Raw genomic sequence first — 20405 nt, forward strand, 5'->3', positions numbered from 1 at the left:
ACCTCTACCTCTAATGACAGAAGTGTTATGTTGACATACTTAGCCTTTTTGTATTATTTTGTTTTTGCTACAGTATGGTGTATATCTCGGAGATAGATATTGGCCAAATTTGTTCATACTTCCCAACAAATATTTTCCTTCTAAGTCATAAAAACAATATCTGACTTGCACATGACATCATGCCAGCATTGCTGTGGCGCGAAATCTATGGAGGGCAGGAAGTGATTTTCTACATATCAAACTCAAAATGCATATGTTTTGCGTCTTTATACATTTTATACATCTTTATACATCAAACCAAGAAACCACAAGGAGCTTTTATCGTCCAAATGTTTTTGTTCATAAGGGGGGGAAAGCAAGTAACTGACTGAAAAATGCAGGAAGTAGTGGCTTGTAAACCTGTCTGCGGTTGGAAGGAGCAGAGTTAGATAACGTAGGCTGACCATATTTTAGTTTTCAAGAAAGAGGACGGGGCAGGCAGGGGTGGGGGATAACCATATCCCATATCAAAACTGAAAATATGTCATTTCCATACCTAAACTACATATTTTACAGTCACCGTTATGCAGATTGATCATAAACACAGCTAAAAGTCCTCTATATGGAGAGAAATCCTGAAATGTTCTCTACAAAAAAACTATTTCTTTACGACTGAAGAAAGAAAGAATTGAACATCTTGGACGACAAGGGAGTAAATTATCTATAATTTTTGTTATACAAGTGAACTTTAATACCCAGGGTTCTCTTTAAATTTGATTTAAAAAATCCTGTAAATATGGTCTAGACCAGGGGTGCCCAAGGTGTTCTGCAAGGTTTAGCTCCAACTTGCCTCAACACACCTGCCGAGAAGTTCTTGGTATGCCTAGTAAGACCTTGATTAGCTGGCTCAGGTGTGTCTAATTGGGGTGGGGTTGGAGCTTAACCAGGACCGAGTTTAGGCACCCCTGGTCTAGACGATGTAGTGGTTTTGAGCACCACTAATGGGAATTTTTCAATAAGCCCTTCTGCTATTTTTGTTCAGAAACATATTTTCATGCAGAAAACATAAATTCACTTCTTGCACAGCTTCCTTGTTTCTCATTAGAGCAACAACTTAGTTTAGCACATAGCAACACTGTAGCAAACTGGCTTATTTATTTGTCTTAGAGAGAACCTTTTTTCCTGAAAAGTAAGGATTTGAAAATTGGGTGCCTTTCAGATCCAGCGTTTTGATTAGTTGATACCGCCAGAGGTGTCAGACAGTGTTTTCGCTGCACACCGTTAGCTCTAGTCAGATGCTGTCAGTTGTTTTTCAACCAACTCTGCATGCCAAATCGGCAGTGGAGCTCATTGGTGGGAAAAAGAACACAGATAGGCTTTTCAGCTTAGCAAATAAGCAAGAGAAACCAATGACGAATTATCCATTATCCATTACTTTCTTTCTTTACCCACAAGAACAAGACCAAGGGCTGACAATGCCACAATGAGGGGGGTATAAGGTAAGTGAAGGTGTCTTTATTTAACAGGTAAACTGAAAGCAGAGAAACAACAGGTGAGCAGGAAAATCTCAGGTAAGATCAGCCTTTCTTTCCACGGGGATGAGCTTGACAGAATAGGCGTTGGGTGAGTCCGGTAAGTCCTTGGTTGCAACTTTAAGACCTGACAAAGGTAGTGTGGAGTGAAGGTGGCTTTATACTGGTCTTTATTGCGGAGTGAGAGATTCTGGGAATTAGAACACAGGTAACTGTAATTGTGCAGGTGTGAGCCAGGGAGAATTCTGGGAAATGTAGTGCGTAGAGGTGATTGGTCTTGTGACAGGCTTGATGACAGAAGCTGGTGGACTTGTGACAGCAGTGTACATGCTAGTTGGCCATCAGCTGTAGTCTATCCGGTGTGTTCTAGTGCAGTTTTTTTTTTTTTTGCCCTGATGCAGGTGATTTAAACCAACACAAGGTGAAGCCACGGTCAGCTTTCCTCAGCGCTACTTGTTTGGAATTGGTTTTGCCAAAGAACCAATGAAAATGGGGGTTGCCATCTAGACTGCTGTCCATTAACACTAAAAGGGTCACAAATGGACAAAATTGACAGCTGAATGTTGTTAATTTGACCAACCAATACATTTATGCTTTATATTTTAAAGGAGAAGTTCGCTTCAAAATCATCCTACATTGCTGCAGAAGTACAGTGTTTACAAAGTGAACGTGCAAAGAAGATCAAACGCAATGTACAACATGTATATATCTGTAAGCAACTCCAAAAATGTGTTTTAGGGTTTTGTGACCCTTTAACAATAAAAGATAAAACAGCAATATAAGGTGATTTTGAAGTTGGAAGTTTTTTGACATACCCTAAATGTCATGAACAGGAATACACAGAGTACATGCAGAGCTAGACAAGATGAGCATTTGAGGTTCAAAAGTATATAAATTGTACAAAAGGTTTAGAAAATAACCAAGCGTTTGGCTAAATAAGACCCTTCTTCCTCGGCTGGGATCGTTTAGAGCCCTTTGGAAGTTCAAACTCGTGGGCACCATAGAAGTCCACAATATAGAGAGAAATCCTGAAATGTTTTTCTCAAAGAACATAATTTCTTTACGACTGAAGAAATAAAGACATCTCGCATGAAAAAGGGGGGGGGGGGGTAAATTATCTGGAAGTTAACTTCTCCTTTAATACCCAAGGTTCTCTTTAAATTTGATTTTGTAGATATGGTCTTGACCAGGGTTGCCCAAACTCTGTCCTTTGGGTTACAAGTCCGTCTCTCTAACCATTAGGCCACAACTTTAAGACCAGACAAAGGTGGTGTGGAGTGACTTTGGTGGAGTGGACTTTGGCTTTATACTGGTCTTGACTAGTCTTGAGTGACAGATGCGGGGAATTAGAACACAGGTAACTGTGATTGTGCAGGCTGAGCAGGTGTGAGCCAGTGAGGATTCTGGGAAATGTAGTGCGCTGAGGTGGCTGGTCTTGTGACAGGCTTGATGACAGAAACTGGTGGACTTGTGACAGCAGTGTACATGCTAGCTGGCCATCAGGGGTAGTCTATCCCGTGTGTTCTAGTGCCAATTTTTTTTTTCATTTGCCCTGATGCAAGTGATTTAAAGCAACACAAGGCAATGCCACAGTTGGCTTTCCTCAGCGCCAATTCTTTGGCATCGGTTTGGTGTGTCCCTAACCTAACAAAAGTGGGTTGTGTGAAAACCCTACGAAAAAGGGGGTTGCCATCTTGACTGCTGTCCACTAAAACTAAAAGGGTCGCAAATTGACAAATTTGACAGCTGAACATTGTTAATTTAACTACCAATAAGTTTATACTTTATATTTTAAATAAGTTCATTTCCAGAGCACAAAAATACAGATAATTGACTCACCCCCTTGTCCTCCAAGATGTTCATGTCTTTTTTTCTTCAGTCGTAAAGACATTGTGTTTTCTGAGAAAAACATTTAAGGATTGCTCTCCATATATGGAGACTTCTATGGTGCCCCTGAGTTTGAACTTCCAAAATGCAGTTTAAATGCAGCTTCAAAGGGCCTTTAATGATCCCAGCCTAAGAAGAAGGGTCTTATCTAACGAAAGGATTGGTTATTTTCCAAAAAAAAGGCGTCATTGTGTGCAAAACTAACTTTTACATGTTGTTTGAACATTAATGTGTGTTGTACTGGCTATCACAAAGTTTTCTGAGTTTACATGTGTTTCCACTAGATGGCGCTTGTGCGCTTAGAAACTCACTTATTTCGGTAACTTTTATTAGCTTAATTTGTATAATTTTATATTTTGGTTATTTTTATAATGTTTATTGTGATTTCTATATTCAATTTTTTGTTTGCTCAACTAAGTCTGATTCTTTCTAAGAGTTTTTGGTTATGTGTTATTTTATTCCCATTCTGCCTTTGTTTGGCACTTCCTGTTTGTGTCATCTGCATGGAGAGATGGAAGGATGCTATCCTCGAAAGGTTTAAAGTGCTTTTCTTTACAATCATAAGTCATCCAATCAAGAATCCCAAAGATATATCCCCTCTCTTAGTTTACAAGCAGGCAAAAGTGGTATGTGGATGTATTTTTGTTCATTTATGAGTTTAAAATCATATGCATGTTTTATGTCTAATTGAATGTGTGACTGATGTTTGTTATATAATCGTCCTGTTTATTTAGTTCTACGGTGTTGGTGTTGATGTCCGTGTCGATGAGTGCATTAAACATCTGTAAAGGAACCTCAGCCTTCGCGTTGTGACTAAGGGCGGCATAGTAGAACACTTCACTGCGTCGGTGAAGGCTAAGATCATCAGATGGTAAAGCTGCAGGCAGAAGTCGGCCAGCAAGAGGCAACAGATGTTGGATAAGGGAAGTACAACGTTTAAAACGACCGCTATTGAATGACTGAAGCAGCAGTGGGCAAGTAAAGGCTGAACAAAGCAAGCACTTTTAAGTTAGTGACTTGGAAGCAGCGCAAGGGTTTGTGAACTGTTGCTTAAGTCTCAATTGCGCTGGTATTTCCATCCTCCTCATTCCTCAAGATAAAAATGGACATTGTCTAATAATTGTTGGCTTATTAAGAAACTACAAGGACTAAATAGACAAACAAATGTGTTGTATTATTGAGAAAGACTTAAGTTGAAATTTTCTGTTGAAGTTTTGTATACTTTATAATTCTGAGTATTAACATTTCACAAGTTGAATTTATGCTTCTGCTACTTCAAAGATCTATAGTTTAGAATTTACATGGTTGAATCACACAAGTCTAAATGAGAGAGTTCCTGCACTAAAACCTTTAACTGTTTTTTAAATATCACATTATAGTGCAATACAAAATTGACATGTCCGATTCAAGTGAAAAAACAAAACTTTCAACTAAAGAAGCTATCTGTGCAGATTCTACAGACCAAGATGCAGAGCAGGTTATCCCACCACAGCAGGCTGATATAGCTGAGCATGTTGAAGTGGCTGCACAGGTACAACAACCTCAGGTGGGCGCAGATAACACACGATTCCCAGATGTTAGAAGAAGTCAGCGTGTACGCATGCTCACTGAAAAGGGTAAAACATTGCAAGATGCTAGACTGAACAACCTGAAAGGAAGCTTTGAACAGAAGTATAGAAGGTGGAAGTTTCACATCAATGGTTTGAAAAGAGCCATGAAGAACAAAGATGATGCAGATTTGATTACTGAAGTTGTGAGCACCATTAATGCCATTCAGTCTGAGATCGACCATATTTATGGTGACATAAGAAGTCTCGCGAGCCCTGAACCAGAAATTCGGAGAAAAAATGACACTTGTCTTGCCATTTCAAGCACTGCAAATAAAAAGGCTCAACTCTTTCTCAATGGAGATCCTGAGAATATACCCTGGCCTGATTCAGATTCTGTGTTTGAAGCCACTGTGTCCAGCATTATCTCAGCAACCTCCAGTAAGTCGAAGTCTGTTTCTAAGATGTCCAGTCAAACTTCCCATGATTCTTTACAGAAAAGACAAGAAGCAGCGGCCGAAGTAGCAGCTACACAGGAGGTGATTAAAATAATGAAGACACAACATCAATATGAAGAAGAAATCAGGAAACTTGAGGCAGAGGATAAAAGGTTAACGGCTGAGAGAGAAGCTCAAGAAAGGGAAATTGACGCAGAGAATGCAAGAAAAAGAGCCCAATTTATCTCAGAAAGTAATGTCAGGAAAATAAGGTTGGAAGAGAAGAAAAAGGAAGTAGAACGATTGGAAGAACTAAAAAGATATAATGCAGCTCAAGCAAGGCTACAAGTGTATGCTGAAAACATAGATGATGATGAGGGAAAAACGCATTCTGCTCCAACTCTACAACTAAAACAAGAAGACTACCTCCCTCAACCAAGCATTCCTATTTCTCTCTCGCAGCCAGTCATGCTTACTCAAGTCACTGCTCCTTTAAATCAACCTTCTTATTGTCATCAAAGGGTACCACTAACTCAAGCTTACGTATCTCAGTCAGATGCATTAACTTCTTCCAATGATGCCTCTAATGATCTTGTGAGGGCACTCGCTGAAGCCATTACAGCCAATAGGATTCCAATTCCAGAACCTGTTGTTTTCTCAGGAGAACCTCTAAAGTATAATGATTGGAAACTCTCCTTTCAGACTTTAATTGATCGCAAGAACTTGCCAGCCCAAGAAAAGCTCTTCTTTCTACGCAAGTATGTGAGTGGCCCAGCCAAGAAAGCTATTGAAGGGCACTTTCTTGTTGGAACTGAAGCGGCTTACATGGCTGCCTGGAACATACTTGAAGACCGGTTTGGTAATCCATTTGTAGTTGGCAAGTCGTACCGCGACAAAATACAATCATGGCACAAGATTGCTACCAAAGATACCAAGGATCTCCGGGAATTTGTAGATTTCCTGAGCAGCGTTGAATCAGCCATGCCTTATGTTCAAGGTTTACAAGCTCTGAATGACTGTGTTGAAAATCAAAGGATATCAGCCAAATTGCCAGAGTGGTTGAGTTCACGTTGGAATAGAGCAGTCACTAAGTTCCAAGATGAATACAAAAGATTTCCTGATTTCAAATACTTTGTCGAATTTCTCAATAAGGAAGCCAGAATTGCATGCAATCCTATCACCTCACTGCAAGCAATAAAACCAGTTGAACAAGAGAGATTCAAGCAAACTGATCAGGATCATTCTAAGTTTCAACGGAATCGCAACTCAAGTGCTAAGACATTTACCACTAGTTCCAGTGAAAGGACTAGCTTCATGTGCGTCTTTTGTAAGAGACATGGCCACACTCTTCATAAGTGTCGCAAGATTATTGAAAGACCAGTTGAAGAAAGATTGAAGTTTGTACAGTCTGAGAAATTGTGCTTTGGCTGTCTTAAGGCTGGTCATAACTCTAAAGGCTGCACCTCTAGGAGTGTGTGTGAAAAATGCGACAAGTATCATCCAACGTGCTTACACCAGGATAGAGTAAATAAAGGTCCAAGACAAAGAGATAGAGTCAATCAAGATCAGTCAAGGACTAATCAAGACTCTGCAGACAGAACAACTGAATCACAGAGGATACAAGAGCCTATGCCTGCGACTTCAAACAGAGTGATTCGAGAGAGGAATGGCACTTACACTTCATCTATCGTTCCAGTATATGTTTCAACCATAGCGGAACCAGGGAAGGAGATTTTAGTGTACGCCTTACTCGATACCCAAAGTGACACAACTTTCATTTTGAAGGACACAGCTGAGACACTGGATGCTGAAAAGGAGCCAGTCAAACTCAAGATTTCTACAATAACTTCCAAGACGAAGGTCGTGTCCAGTCACAAATTGAATGGTCTACAAGTAAGAGGCATTAAGTCCAAAGTGAAAATTCAACTTCCAACGACCTATACTAGAGACTATATACCTGCAAATAGATCTCATATACCCACCTGTGAAACTGCTAAGAACTGGCCTCACTTAGAACATCTGGTAGATGAAATGGCTCCTGCACTTGATTGTGAAATAGGATTGTTAATAGGCTATAACTGTCCTCAAGCCTTACTCCCCAGAGATGTAATCAGAGGTAGCGAAGATCAGCCTTTCGCACAAAGATCTCTATTAGGCTGGAGTATCATTGGATGTAACCACTCTGGTGGTGACTATGAAGATGAAATAGGCGTGAGTCATAGGATTATTATGAAGCAAGTTTTACCAGCTGGCGAACCTTCTCACAAGTTCAAGTCTAAAGTCTGCTTCATACACAGGAACAGGGTTAAGGAGATGATCACTCCAGCAGAGATATTGAAGGTTTTTGAGTCAGACTTTGCAGAGAGGAATAATGAAGAAGTTTCTACATCACAAGAAGACCTACGGTTTCTGGCAAAGTTAAATAAGGGCATTACGCAACTGCAAGATGGGCACTATGAGATGCCATTGCCTTTTAAGGGTGAAAGACCGGACTTGCCGAACAATAAAGTGTGTGCAGAGCGTCGACTCAAGTCCTTGGAGAAGCGTTTGAAGAGAGATGAACAATACTTCAAGGATTACCTAGCTTTCATGAAGGACGTAATATCAAGAGGTGATGCTGAAAAGGTCCCCGAGATAGAGTTAAGCAATCAACCAGCATGGTATATCCCTCACCATGGGGTTTATAACCCACAAAAGCCAGGCAAAATCCGCATTGTCTTTGATTGTTCTGCAAGGTTTCAGAATACTTCTTTGAATGAGAATCTGTTGACTGGGCCCGATCTCACAAATAACCTTGTTGGAGTCTTGTGTCGCTTCCGGAAAGGGAAGGTGGCCATCATGTGTGATGTGGAGCGTATGTTCCATCAGTTTTCTGTTGCCCCAAAGGATCGTGACTACCTCAGGTTCTTGTGGTGGGAAGAGGGCAACATGGAAGCTCCACCATCAGTTTTTCGCATGAAGGTCCACTTGTTTGGAGCTGCCTCCTCGCCTGGATGTGCAAACTTTGGGCTTAAGTACCTTGCCGCAAAAGGTGAAGGCAAATTTAATCAAGACACAGTGAGGTTTATTCAGCGTAATTTTTATGTTGATGATGGTTTGGCCAGTGTGGACACGGAAGCAGAAGCCATCCAGCTGGTGAAGGAAGCCAGGGATCTCTGCAATACTGGGAAGCTCCGCTTGCACAAATTCATCACCAACAGCAAGAGGGTAATTACCACAATCCCAAAGGAGGAATGCACTGAAGGTGCAACTGACTTTGATTTGGCCCTAGGAGAACCTAAAATAGAAAGGGCATTAGGAGTCCATTGGTGCGTAGCTTCCGACGAGTTCCATTTCAGAGTGCTAGTAAAGGAAAACCCTTTCACTAGAAGAGGAGTGCTGTCTACAGTTGCTTCCATTTTTGATCCTCTTGGATTCGTTGCTCCCTTCATTTTGGTTGGGAAGAGGATCTTACAAAGTATGTGTACTGACAAAATAGGCTGGGACGAACCACTTCCTGATGACCTCAAACCGCATTGGGAAGCCTGGCTACAAGACCTCCATAACTTGGCCTTGGTAAAGATACCTCGTTGTTATGTGCCATCAACATTTAAAGATGTCCAGCAATATGAGTTACACCATTTTGCTGATGCCAGCATGTCAGGATATGGGGCATGTTCATACCTCAGAACTGTGACCAAGTCTGATGAAGTCCACTGCACTCTCGTTATGGCTAAATCAAGAGTTGCCCCAACGAAGGTAACGACAATTCCAAGATTGGAGCTCTCAGCTGCAGTTGTAGCCACAAGAATTGGTGATCTGCTCAAAAGAGAGCTAGAATTACATGGTGTCTGTGAATACTACTGGACCGATTCCAAGGTTGTTCTTGGTTATATTAATAACGATGCAAGACGGTTCCACGTGTTTGTAGCCAACCGAATTCAGCAGATCAGGACGAGTACCGAGTCTAGTCAGTGGAGACATGTTGTTTCAGACAAAAACCCAGCGGACCATGCTTCTCGTGGGCTCACTGTAAAGGAACTCATGGAATCTAACTGGTTTACTGGTCCAAGTTTCCTATGGCAAAGAGAACTCCCTAAGGAAGACATTAAGGTGGGAGAGGTTGATGAAGGAGACCCAGAACTCAAAAGGGCACAGGTTCTTACAACCAAGGCAAAGGAAGAGACTCCTCTGTTGGATCGCCTGCAAAGGTTTTCGGATTGGAAGAGGGCAGTAAAAGCCATAGCCAGACTCAAACGTTGTGCAAGGAGAGTGAAGGGTTTAGTGGAAAATTCCAACAAAGCCACAACACTTGAAGAAAGAAAGGATGCTGAGCAATTTATAATTCGTATAGTTCAAGAAGAAGTGTTCAGTGAGGAAATGAAAACTCTAAGACAAGGGAAGGAAGTTAATTCAAGTCAGACCAATAAGTTGTACAAGTTAAGTCCGTTTATTGATCGTCATGACATCTTACGGGTAGGAGGAAGACTGACACAGGCTGAGCTTCACCCTCATGTCAAACATCCAGCCATTCTTCCTAAATGTCATCATGTATCTCATCTACTCATAAAACACTTCCATGAGAAAGTGCAACATCAAGGTCGAGGTATGACCTTAAATGAAATTCGCTCCAATGGTATTTGGATTTTGGGATGCAGTAGTGAAGTGTCATCTCTTATCTACAAATGCGTAAAGTGTAGGAAGTTACGGAAATGTAATCAGGAGCAAAAGATGGCTGATTTGCCACCGGAAAGGATGGAAACTACCCCTCCTTTTACCTATAGTGGCATGGACTGCTTCGGACCATTTTATGTAAAAGAGGGAAGGAGAGATTTGAAGAGATACGGACTCCTGTTTACCTGCATGTGTTCACGAGCCGTTCACCTTGAGGTACTAGATGATCTTAGCACTGATGCTTTTCTTAACGCACTGCGTTGTTTCATTGCAATACGTGGCAATGTAAGTCAGCTGTATAGTGATCAAGGTACTAATTTTATCGGTGCAAGGGGAGAGTTCCTGGATTTGATGAAGGGAATGGATCAAGAACGTGTGAAGGAGTTAGGCTGTACCTTCGTCATGAACCCGCCTGCTTCCAGTCACATGGGTGGTGTCTGGGAGAGGCAGATCCGGACTGTAAGGTCTGTACTGACATCCATCCTAGACCAAGCTGCAGCGAGACTGGACACTTCTTCCTTAAGAACATTCATGTATGAAGTGATGGCGATTATCAATAGTCGACCTTTGTCCTCAGAACACATCAATGATCCTGTGGGACCAGAACCATTAACGCCGAATCATATACTAACAATGAAGTCAACTATCATTGCACCACCTCCAGGAGAGTTTGTAAAGGAGGATCTCTATCTTCAGAAGAGATGGAAGAGAGTTCAGTTTCTGGCGAATGAGTTTTGGACCAGGTGGAGAAAAGAATATCTGTTGAGTTTGCAGCAGAGAAAAAAGTGGAATAAGAGCAGGAGAAATGCTAAGATAAATGATATTGTTCTGCTCCAAGATGACATGGCACCACGGAATCAGTGGAAGCTAGCCAAAGTAGTAGAAGTCTTCCCAGGCACTGATGGAAGGGTTAGAAGACTTAAACTTCTTGTTAGTGATGCAACACTGGATAGCAAGGGTACACGCATTAGCAAGTCAGTCTATCTAGAAAGACCCATACACAAAACAGTGTTATTACTTGAAGCTGAGTAAAGGGTTACGTCTTATGAGAGTGATCCAACCGAGTACGCTTAATGTGTACTAAATTTCTTATGAATGTTAAGTTCATGATGAGTTACTTGAATATTCATAATTTCTATTAAGAATCACACAATGTGATGGTGGGAGTGTACTGGCTATCACAAAGTTTTCTGAGTTTACATGTGTTTCCACTAGATGGCGCTTGTGCGCTTAGAAACTCACTTATTTCGGTAACTTTTATTAGCTTAATTTGTATAATTTTATATTTTGGTTATTTTTTATAATGTTTATTGTGATTTCTATATTCAATTTTTTGTTTGCTCAACTAAGTCTGATTCTTTCTAAGAGTTTTTGGTTATGTGTTATTTTATTCCCATTCTGCCTTTGTTTGGCACTTCCTGTTTGTGTCATCTGCATGGAGAGATGGAAGGATGCTATCCTCGAAAGGTTTAAAGTGCTTTTCTTTACAATCATAAGTCATCCAATCAAGAATCCCAAAGATATATCCCCTCTCTTAGTTTACAAGCAGGCAAAAGTGGTATGTGGATGTATTTTTGTTCATTTATGAGTTTAAAATCATATGCATGTTTTATGTCTAATTGAATGTGTGACTGATGTTTGTTATATAATCGTCCTGTTTATTTAGTTCTACGGTGTTGGTGTTGATGTCCGTGTCGATGAGTGCATTAAACATCTGTAAAGGAACCTCAGCCTTCGCGTTGTGACTAAGGGCGGCATATGTGTTGGTAGTTTGTGTACACAACCACCCTACAATAATAAAAATCCATCAGTGGTATTTTTTTTTAATCTTTAAAAGTAATATCTCCTTTTAAAAAATCAGGTCATTCTCAGCTTCTTGTCGTTGTGACGAAACACATTTGATTGACATTAGCATCTTACCTTAGCCCTGCCCTCACCGAGCTGAAACAGTCGGAATACAATTGCCATTGTGTCGACTCAGGTGCAGTGGAAGACTCTAATTGAGCGACTGAGGTTTCCTGTTGTTGGATGTAATAATGAACATAGCAGTAGTCATTTACTACTGATATCTGAGGCGCTGAAGATGCAGAGCTGTAACGTTTTGTTTTGAAATGGAAAGCGCCACCCCTGATCTACATATGCATCTATCTTTGTGCGAATCGTTCCTGATGCAGCTTCACCCACAGCAGAAGTGAGTATAAGGGTTTTTATGCGTCTTTGCAAATGGCCTTTCTTAATAATGTGCTTGTTGGCAAGTTTCACCAATAAACGTGGTTAAATGCAGCTAAACGTGGCTAAATGCGGCTAAAGTAAACATAATCCCAGAGAGGGGCGGGGTGAGCAGAGTTCGGTGGCATTTAAAGGGGCCATGTCTTAAAATAAGCTGAAATTTTGCAGAGCTGTTTTTGACATGGTAAAAGAGTGTTTTTTTACACTACTATTGAGAATTTTTAACCAAAGTATATTAGAGACTTTTCATTAAGACCCTAAAGCAGCGGTTGTCATTTCCAGTCCTCGCGCCCCACCGCTCTGCACAGGGGCGGACTGGCATCGGGAGAACCGCGACAATTCCCGGTGGCCTGACAGCCAATTTGGCCCGCTGCCATTTTTTTAATTTATATTTTATTTTCATATATATTGTTGTTGTTGTTTCTGTTGCCTGCCGAATGTACTAAAGTGATTATTTCCAAATTCGCCATTCAATAATAATAATAATAAATCGTAATACGGTTCGTCTTGACTGACAAGGCAATTCGCCACGCGCACGCTCCGCCCATCCGCGCGTCCGCTAAAAGAATGCAAGACTCGAGAATGGAGCGCTCAGGTGGAGCAGAGAGTCGAAACTGTCCTGTTCAGTACTTCATTTACAGGTCAGATACATCTGTAAATAGACTATTGTAGTTTTGTTTTCTTGGTTAAGCATTAAACTGCTTGCAAATATTATCAATAGCAGCCAGTTTGCTGCAAAATTAACAAAATGGCATAATTTGTAAAGAGTAGGAACTTAGCAGACAAATATTCACATTGTTTTATAACACGTTTAGAGGGAGCTAAGGCTAACAACAACACAACCCTTACAAAAATTAACCATGTTTTCACTAAAAACCAAAAAACATTGTTACTATAGTTAAACTATGGTAACCACAAATTAACAAAGGTTTTGCTACACTTGGTATTTGTAGTAAATGTAGTAGACTTCCCCTCGTGGAAGTCCCGCCCTCTTCTTCCTTCTAAGCCTTGAAGGACCACTTCCGCTTTAATTGGTAAGTCCTACATGGCAGCGGGACAGGCAGGTGCAGCTCTTCACACCATGGCCATTCTTCAGGCCTACCAGGCGGAGGTTTTGAAGGAAATGGACGAAGGAGATGGTGTGACCCCCGAAGCAGTCAAGGAGCTTCGCAGAGCTACCGACCTAGCCCTTCGTGCTACTAAGCACTCAGCTTGTGCGGTTGGACGCAATATGGCAGGCTTAGTGGCGGCTGAGCGCCACCTATGGCTAAATCTCACGGAGATTAGGGAGAAAGAGAAGGTTTTCCTTCTCGATGCCCCTATTTCTAGCTCTGGCTTATTTGGCGACGCAGTTTCCAACGTCGTGGATTAGTTCAGCGCTGCTAAGACGCAGTCAGCTGCGTTTAAGCAGTTTATGGCACGGCGTGCGCGCGAGTCTGTTAGCGCTTCATCCTCCAGGGAACATCCTGCCCCTAGGAAGGAGCCAGTCGGTAGAGTTAGTGACACGGCGCATCCCCCCTCCGTACACAGTCTGGGGAGCCCGTGGTCGCTCTGCTACTCGCCAGCGCCACCGTAAATGGGCAGATTTAAGGAAGGGGACTGGTTTATCACTGTAGACTTGAAGGATGCCTACTTCCACATTCAGGTTGTTCAGAGGCACAGGAAGTTCCTAAGGTTTGCTTTTGGGGGAAAGGCTTACCAATACAAAGTTCTTCCTTTCGGTCTAGCTCTAGCCCCGAGGACATTCACCAAGTGTTTGGATGCCGCTCTGGCCCCGCTGAGGCTCCGGGGGATTCGAATTCTCAATTATTTGGATGACTGGCTCATTCTAGCCAACTCCAGAGAGCAGGTAATTTGTCACAGGGACTATCTTCTTCTCCACCTTCGCCGCCACGTGTCAGTGGGCCTATGTCGCAGGGTCCTAGGCCTATTAGCAGCGGCCTCCCCAGTTCTTCCCTTGGGGCTGCTCCACATGAAGCCATTTCTATGGTGGATGAAGTCAGTGGGAGTGCACCCATCAAGGCCGTCTCTCCGCCCACTGCCAGTTTCAGGTGTTTGTCTCCATGCCCTCTCAGTGTGGCGAGACCCCGTCTTTCTCCAGACAGGGGTGAGAAAGGGAGTAGTCTGCCGTCGCCAGATGATCTCGACGGATGCCTCCCTTTCGGGTTGGGGCGCGGTCTTCGAGGGCAGACCGGCTTGTGGTCTGTGGACGGGCAAGTTCCTCACTTGGCACATAAACAGTCTGGAACTGAGAGCAGTCTTTCTGGCTCTTGTTCACTTTCTTCCGTTCCTGTCGCACTCTCATGTAATCGTCAGGACGGACAATATGTGACCCTGGACCACAAAACCAGTCTTAAGTCGCTGGGGTATATTTGTAGCAATAGCCAAAAATACATTGCATGGGTCAAAATTTTTGATTTTTCTTTTATGCCAAAAATCATTAAGAAATTAAGTAAAGTTCATGTTCCATGAAGATTTTTTTGTAAAATTCCTACTGTAAACATATCAAAATGTAATTTTTGATTTGTAATATGCATTGTTAAGAACCTAATTTGGAGAACTTTAAAGGTGATTTTCTCAGTCTTTTAGATTTTTTTGCATTCTCAGATTTCTGATTTCAAATAGATGTATCTCAGCCAAATATTGTCCTATCCTAACAAACCATATATCAATAGAAAGCTTATTTATTGAGCTTTCATATGATGTATAAATCTCAGTTTTGTCAAATTTAACCTTATGACTGGTTTTGTGATCCAGGGTCACATATGGCAGTGGTGTCACACATCAACCGCCAGGTGGGTTCTTGGTCGCGCACCCTGGACAGGCATGCACATCATCTCCTCCTTTGGGCTCAGGACAAATTCCTGTCCCTGAGAGCAGTTCATGTTCCAGGGGTCTTGAACCTTGCGGCGGATTTTCTGTCGAGACAGAAACTCAGGTCAGGGGAATGGATGCTGAACCGCCAGACAGTGGCTCAGATTTGGGAACGCTTCGGCGCGGCAGAGGTAGACCTCTTTGCATCTCAGGAGTCGTCCCAGTGCTCCCTTTGGTTCTCCCTTTCTCATCCTGCCCCCCTGGGGATCGATGCGCTGGCGCATCCCTGGCCGGACAGGCAGCTTTATGTCTTCCCTCCGGTCAAGCTCATTCCAGCGGTCTTAGGCAGGGTGAGGTCGGCTCAGTGCTGGAGTTTCTACAAGATAAGTTTTCAGCTGGAGCGGCCGCTACCACCCTGAGAGTTTATGTTGCAGCTATTGCTGCCCTGAGGGGTTCCGACGGTGTCCCTTTAGGTAGACACCGTTTGGTCTCCTATTTTATGCGTGGGGTTAAGCGCTTGAGGCCAGTTCGTCCTCCTAGTTTCCCCTCTTGGGACTTTCTGTTGTCCTGAAGGGGTTAGTTGAGCCCCCATTTGAACCTTTAGAGTCAGGGGGATTCTGAGAGGATTCTGACGTTAAAAGTCACTTTGCTATTGGCGTTGTCCTCTTTGAAGCGCGTCGGGGATTTACAGGCCCTTTGCGTAGACGGGTCCTGCATCGAGTTTGCACCTGGCCTGGTCAAAGCATTTTTGAGGCCGCTCTAGTCAGTGGCGTAAGTCTCAGTAGCTGCTGCGGTGTTTTGGTGCAGGCCGCAGAGGGCTAGCCACCTCAAAGCACACAATATCCCATTGGGTTAGGGATGCTATTTCTATGGCCTATGAGGTGCGCGGGTTGCCTTCACCTTTGGACATTAGAGCTCATTCTACCAGGGGAGTGGGCTCCTCCCTGGCTTTGTTTAGAGGGGTTCCCCTGGAGGATATTTGTATGGCGGCAGGCTGGTCCTCTCCCCATACTTTCGTTAGGTTTTATAATCTGGATGCAAACACAGCTCCTGGCTCCCGGGTTCTTTCCGCTTGAGCCGGCTGTGTTGATGTTCTGGTCTTATTGGGCCAGTCCTGGCAGCGCGTTAGCTTGGCGTGTTTGGTATACCGTGAAAGGGGCTTTACTAAAGCAACAGTTATGTAGCTTACTGCATTCGATGTTTGAAAAAGAAAAAAACATTAATGATCATTCTGAAATATGTTGTTGAGTATCAGCAGGCTAGGCTCTCTCTATGGCTCTGGGTTCGGCTACAACGATACATGACCGTAGTTACCTGTGATTGGCCTGGCTGTGCGTCACTCAAAAAACAACAGGCCAATCAGAAGAGAGGCTCATGAATATTAATTAGATGGGCCAAAATCGACCTGTTTTTGACAGAGCTCCTTAAAAATGAGCTGTAAAAATATATTGGGATGGATTTTGGCACTTATACCGCATATATATATTCTTAAGGACATCAACAACTAAAATAAACCTCCAGAAATGTGTACAATATGGGACCTTTAAACTCTTAACATTTTTCCTTTTTGCTTTTGGAGTTTATTTATGTATTTTTATTTGCTATTTTGCATGGTTTGTCATGGTCAATATTTCTCACTTTTTATGACAACAAACTTTTAGCTACACCACTCTTTAGATATGACTTCGGCTTTGACCAAAAAAGGTTACATAGTGTAGCTATGAATAATCTCAGCTCTAGTTTACTTCTACCATGGTCAGTTCAAGGCAAAAAAAAAAACATTTTGTAAGCTTTAGTTTTAATTATAAGTGACATATTTAGTGCCACCCAAATTGACCCTTCGCAAAGACCCCCCCCCCCCCTTTGTTTCTGTTGCCATGTCTGACAAGCCAAGGCGCTCTCACGTCACACATCATGTTCTCATGCAGTGAACAATACATTGCGGAGCAAAGAGGAAACTGACAATATGCTGACAGAGCAGGTTACTAAGTATGAAACAAAGAAATTCCAACAATAAATACCATTTTGTGGCCCTTTAATGTGTTTTTACAGATCAGTAGCACCTCAGTTAAAGTGGCACATCAATCAATCAATCTATCATTTCTTTCCTCTTTAGACATTAGTACACACCATTTGTCACCGGTGTTACTCTTCTATCTGGTTTGTTTTTCAGACAAAAATGGCAGATTAGGCATTATGATAGAGCAGATCACCTGTCAATCATACTCCTTGCGAAGGGTCAGTTGCATGGGTTTTGAAATCAACTAAAGGCTGAAAAATATAAATATGTAAAGGCTGAAAAATATAAATACATAAAGGTTAATTATTTGATAGTATTGAGACAGTGGGTCTCAAGGCACAGTAAGCAAAACAGATTGTACACTATACTGTAAAACTGATACATAGAATTTCAATAATAATCCTCCTGCAAATATTTGAAGGAGTCATCGGATGCCCATTTTCCACAAGTCTTAATGAAAAGTCTATAACATGCTTTGGTTAAAATTTCTTAATGGTAGTTTAAAAAACACCCTTTTACCTTGCCAAAAAAAAAAAAAAAAAAAAAAAAAATCAGCCTATTCTGGTGGATGTAGCTTTAAATGCTAATGAGCTCTGCTCGCCCCACCCCTCTCCTCTCTCTGTGGAGTGACCAGCCTTTTTTTTACTTTAGATTCTGATAATGGCTTGATTTGAAAAAGGGTAAAATATTTTTACAGATTAAATTAAAACCGCTGGGTGGATTTTTATCTTTAAAGTTCACACACTTCAAACACATTTATGTTCACCCTACATGTAAAAGTAAACATCTGATGAACCCTTTAACAAAAATGTAAATATGCCTCACTAAAATGTAAAATGTAAAATAGCTTGCATTTAACAGCAACAGTAGCCATTTTAGGAATGCACAGACTATGTTTTGACATTCAGCTTTCAAGAAAAGATTTTGAAAGACTACGGTATAGCATTGAAATAAAAATAATCACAAGCTTTTTCTATTTAATTAACACAACAATTATTTGTTATGCAAGATTTCTTTCATTATTATTTTATTGTCTGTGTGGCACACATTTCTTGGGTGTTTCTGCAAACCAAAGCTATTAGTTTTTGGGTGTGTAGTATTATTCATTAATTAGGCACTAATTTGTCACACTGAAAAGATAGAAAGTCCACTTCTTTGTCAGTTACTTAACAGTCGTGTTCGTTTGTGTACATGGCCCATTTGTTCAAGCGGCTGTAGATGGGAGTATCAACAGTCTCTCTGTACATGTAAACCCCAGTGACGCGGTTCCATTCCAATCTGGGAATGTTGCTCTTGATTTCCTTGCAGCCTTCTAGAAGCTGCTTCTCCTGATTTTCCAAAGCCACAAAGCCAAAGAAACTCTTGACATTTTCAGCAGCATGGTATTTAGCATGCACTTCAGCTGTACGCTGAAAAAGAGCTTGCTCACTTAAGCAGTACTGGGACCAGTACGCCTCCTGCTGATAGCCAAGAGGAGAGACGCAATTTTTCAGACAGAGGAGCACAAAGACAGCGAGGGAGATGATTCCCACCAGCAACCAGCCCAACAGCTAGATGATGAAAAAAAAAAAAAGAGGATAGAGTTGTACATCAGAAGTGTTCATGCAATTAGGAAGTTTAAAGGGTTAGTTTACCCAAAAATGAAAATTACCCCATGATTTACTCACCCTCAAGCCATCCTTGGTGTATAAGACTTTCTTCTTTCAGACAAATACAGTTGGAGTTATATTTAAAAATGTCCTGGCTCTTCCAAGCTTTATAATAGCAGTGAATGGCTGTTGAAATTTTGAAGTTCAATAAAGTGCATCCATCAAAAAAAAAAAAGTGCTCCACACCTCGGGTGGTTAAAAAAAGGCCTTCGGAACTGAATTACACAGTTGTGTAAGAAAATGAACCCTAATTAAAATGCTATAAACCATAATCCTAGCTTCCGCTGTCACACGCACATTCACAAGAGTGGCATTCCAGCAAATGATGAAGGCGAATGCAGTGACAAACGTGGAAGCAAAGTGGAGAAAGCAAAACAAAACACCAGCCATGAATTAGAAGTACAAAATAAAGATTTGTAAAAAAAATGTTGATATAAGCAAAGAGGAGACTGGTTTTGTACTTTAAACAGCATATTCTGACCGGAGCTTACACTACACCTACATCCTACGTCATTCACTGGAACAGCACTCTCTCGAACATGGGTACGACAGTTAGCAAAAGCTAGTGATTACGGTTTATGAAGTTTAAAAAGTTTCTGTTTTTCTTAGGCCTTTATTAACCCCCTGGAGCTGTGTGGAGTACATTTTATGTTGAATGGATGCACTTTTATTGAACTTCAAAATCTGAAACCCCATTCACTGCCATTATAAAGATTGGAAGAGTCAGGACTCTTTTTTAAGTATAACTCTGATTGTATTTTTCTGAAAGAAAGAAGTCATATACACCTAGGATGCCTTGAGGGTGAGTAAATAATGGGGTAATTTTCATTTTTGTTTGAACGATCCCTTCAACAACACTATAAAAAGTGATAAGTACCTGGGATTCGTACTTTAACTGGCGTTCAACCACTTGTGTGTAGTTTATAAATTGATCAGGTACATCTTTACACGGAAACCTGGCCATGATATCTGGACCGGGTGTAGTTGAAAAGAAGACATTCAAAGATGAGGGGTTTGTGAACTCGCTGAAAGCACAGACATACGCCTCCCCTCTCAGGAGGGAAATTACAGCCCAGGTGACAGGGGCAACGACCGCTCTGCCCACAATGGAGCCCAGCAGAGCAAAAGCAGCAGTCAGTGATAATTTCCTGCATCGTCTGCTTCGGCACTCTGACACAATGTCCCAGGTATTTTGATTCAGCATCACACCTATGATAAATAAAGCCAGGGCTGGTACACCAATGGCAGTCAGGCCATACAGGTAATTCTTCTTTGGTAAACATGGACAGTTGAAAGCTAAGATGTTGTATGCGGTCTGACCAACCATTGTTCCCAAACCGACGAGGCTATTGAAGAGCACGACATCCTTACTCTTGAAGTAAAGTGCAATGAATTTGATGTATTCTGAGATGAAAACAGACATCTTTTTTTGATACAGGTATGTTTCTCTTTCTGTTTCTTTTCACTGTTGATGATTATTGTCTCTTAAACCTTACAAAGACGGATGTGTAAGTAAATCCTTTAAATGAAAAGAGGGGCAAAACAGAAACAGCTTCATTACACCATTTCTAAATCAATAAATGTAATCATACATTCAATTTATAAAAAAGCAATTTGTTGGGCAAATGTGCCGCTCAAAACCAAAAATCAGCTGAAAA

At 41.6% G+C, this 20405-nt stretch overlaps 1 protein-coding gene across 1 annotated transcript; it reads right to left on the bottom strand.

The window, feature by feature from the left end:
* Positions 1–18264: 18264 nt before the first annotated feature.
* LOC141325083 (calcium homeostasis modulator protein 2-like) lies at positions 18265–20170 on the bottom strand. The gene is made up of 2 exons (XM_073833591.1): positions 19625–20170; positions 18265–18648 (listed from the first exon to the last, which is right to left on the bottom strand). Exons 1-2 carry the CDS (start codon positions 20168–20170, stop codon positions 18265–18267), a joined length of 930 nt encoding a protein of 309 aa, XP_073689692.1.
* Positions 20171–20405: the final 235 nt, after the last annotated feature.

This window comes from Garra rufa, chromosome 2 (genome assembly GCF_049309525.1).
Source record: "Garra rufa chromosome 2, GarRuf1.0, whole genome shotgun sequence".
Classification (NCBI taxonomy): Eukaryota; Metazoa; Chordata; class Actinopteri; order Cypriniformes; family Cyprinidae; genus Garra; species Garra rufa.

Excerpts from the sequence above, each read along its gene's own strand:
- LOC141325083 (XM_073833591.1), bottom strand. The coding sequence starts at position 20,170 with ATGTCTGTTTTCATCTCAGAATACATCAAATTCATTGCACTTTACTTC. Across the intron at positions 18,649-19,624 it reads AGTTAAAGTACGAATCCCAG|CTGTTGGGCTGGTTGCTGGT; the intron begins GTACTTATCACT and ends TTCATCATCTAG.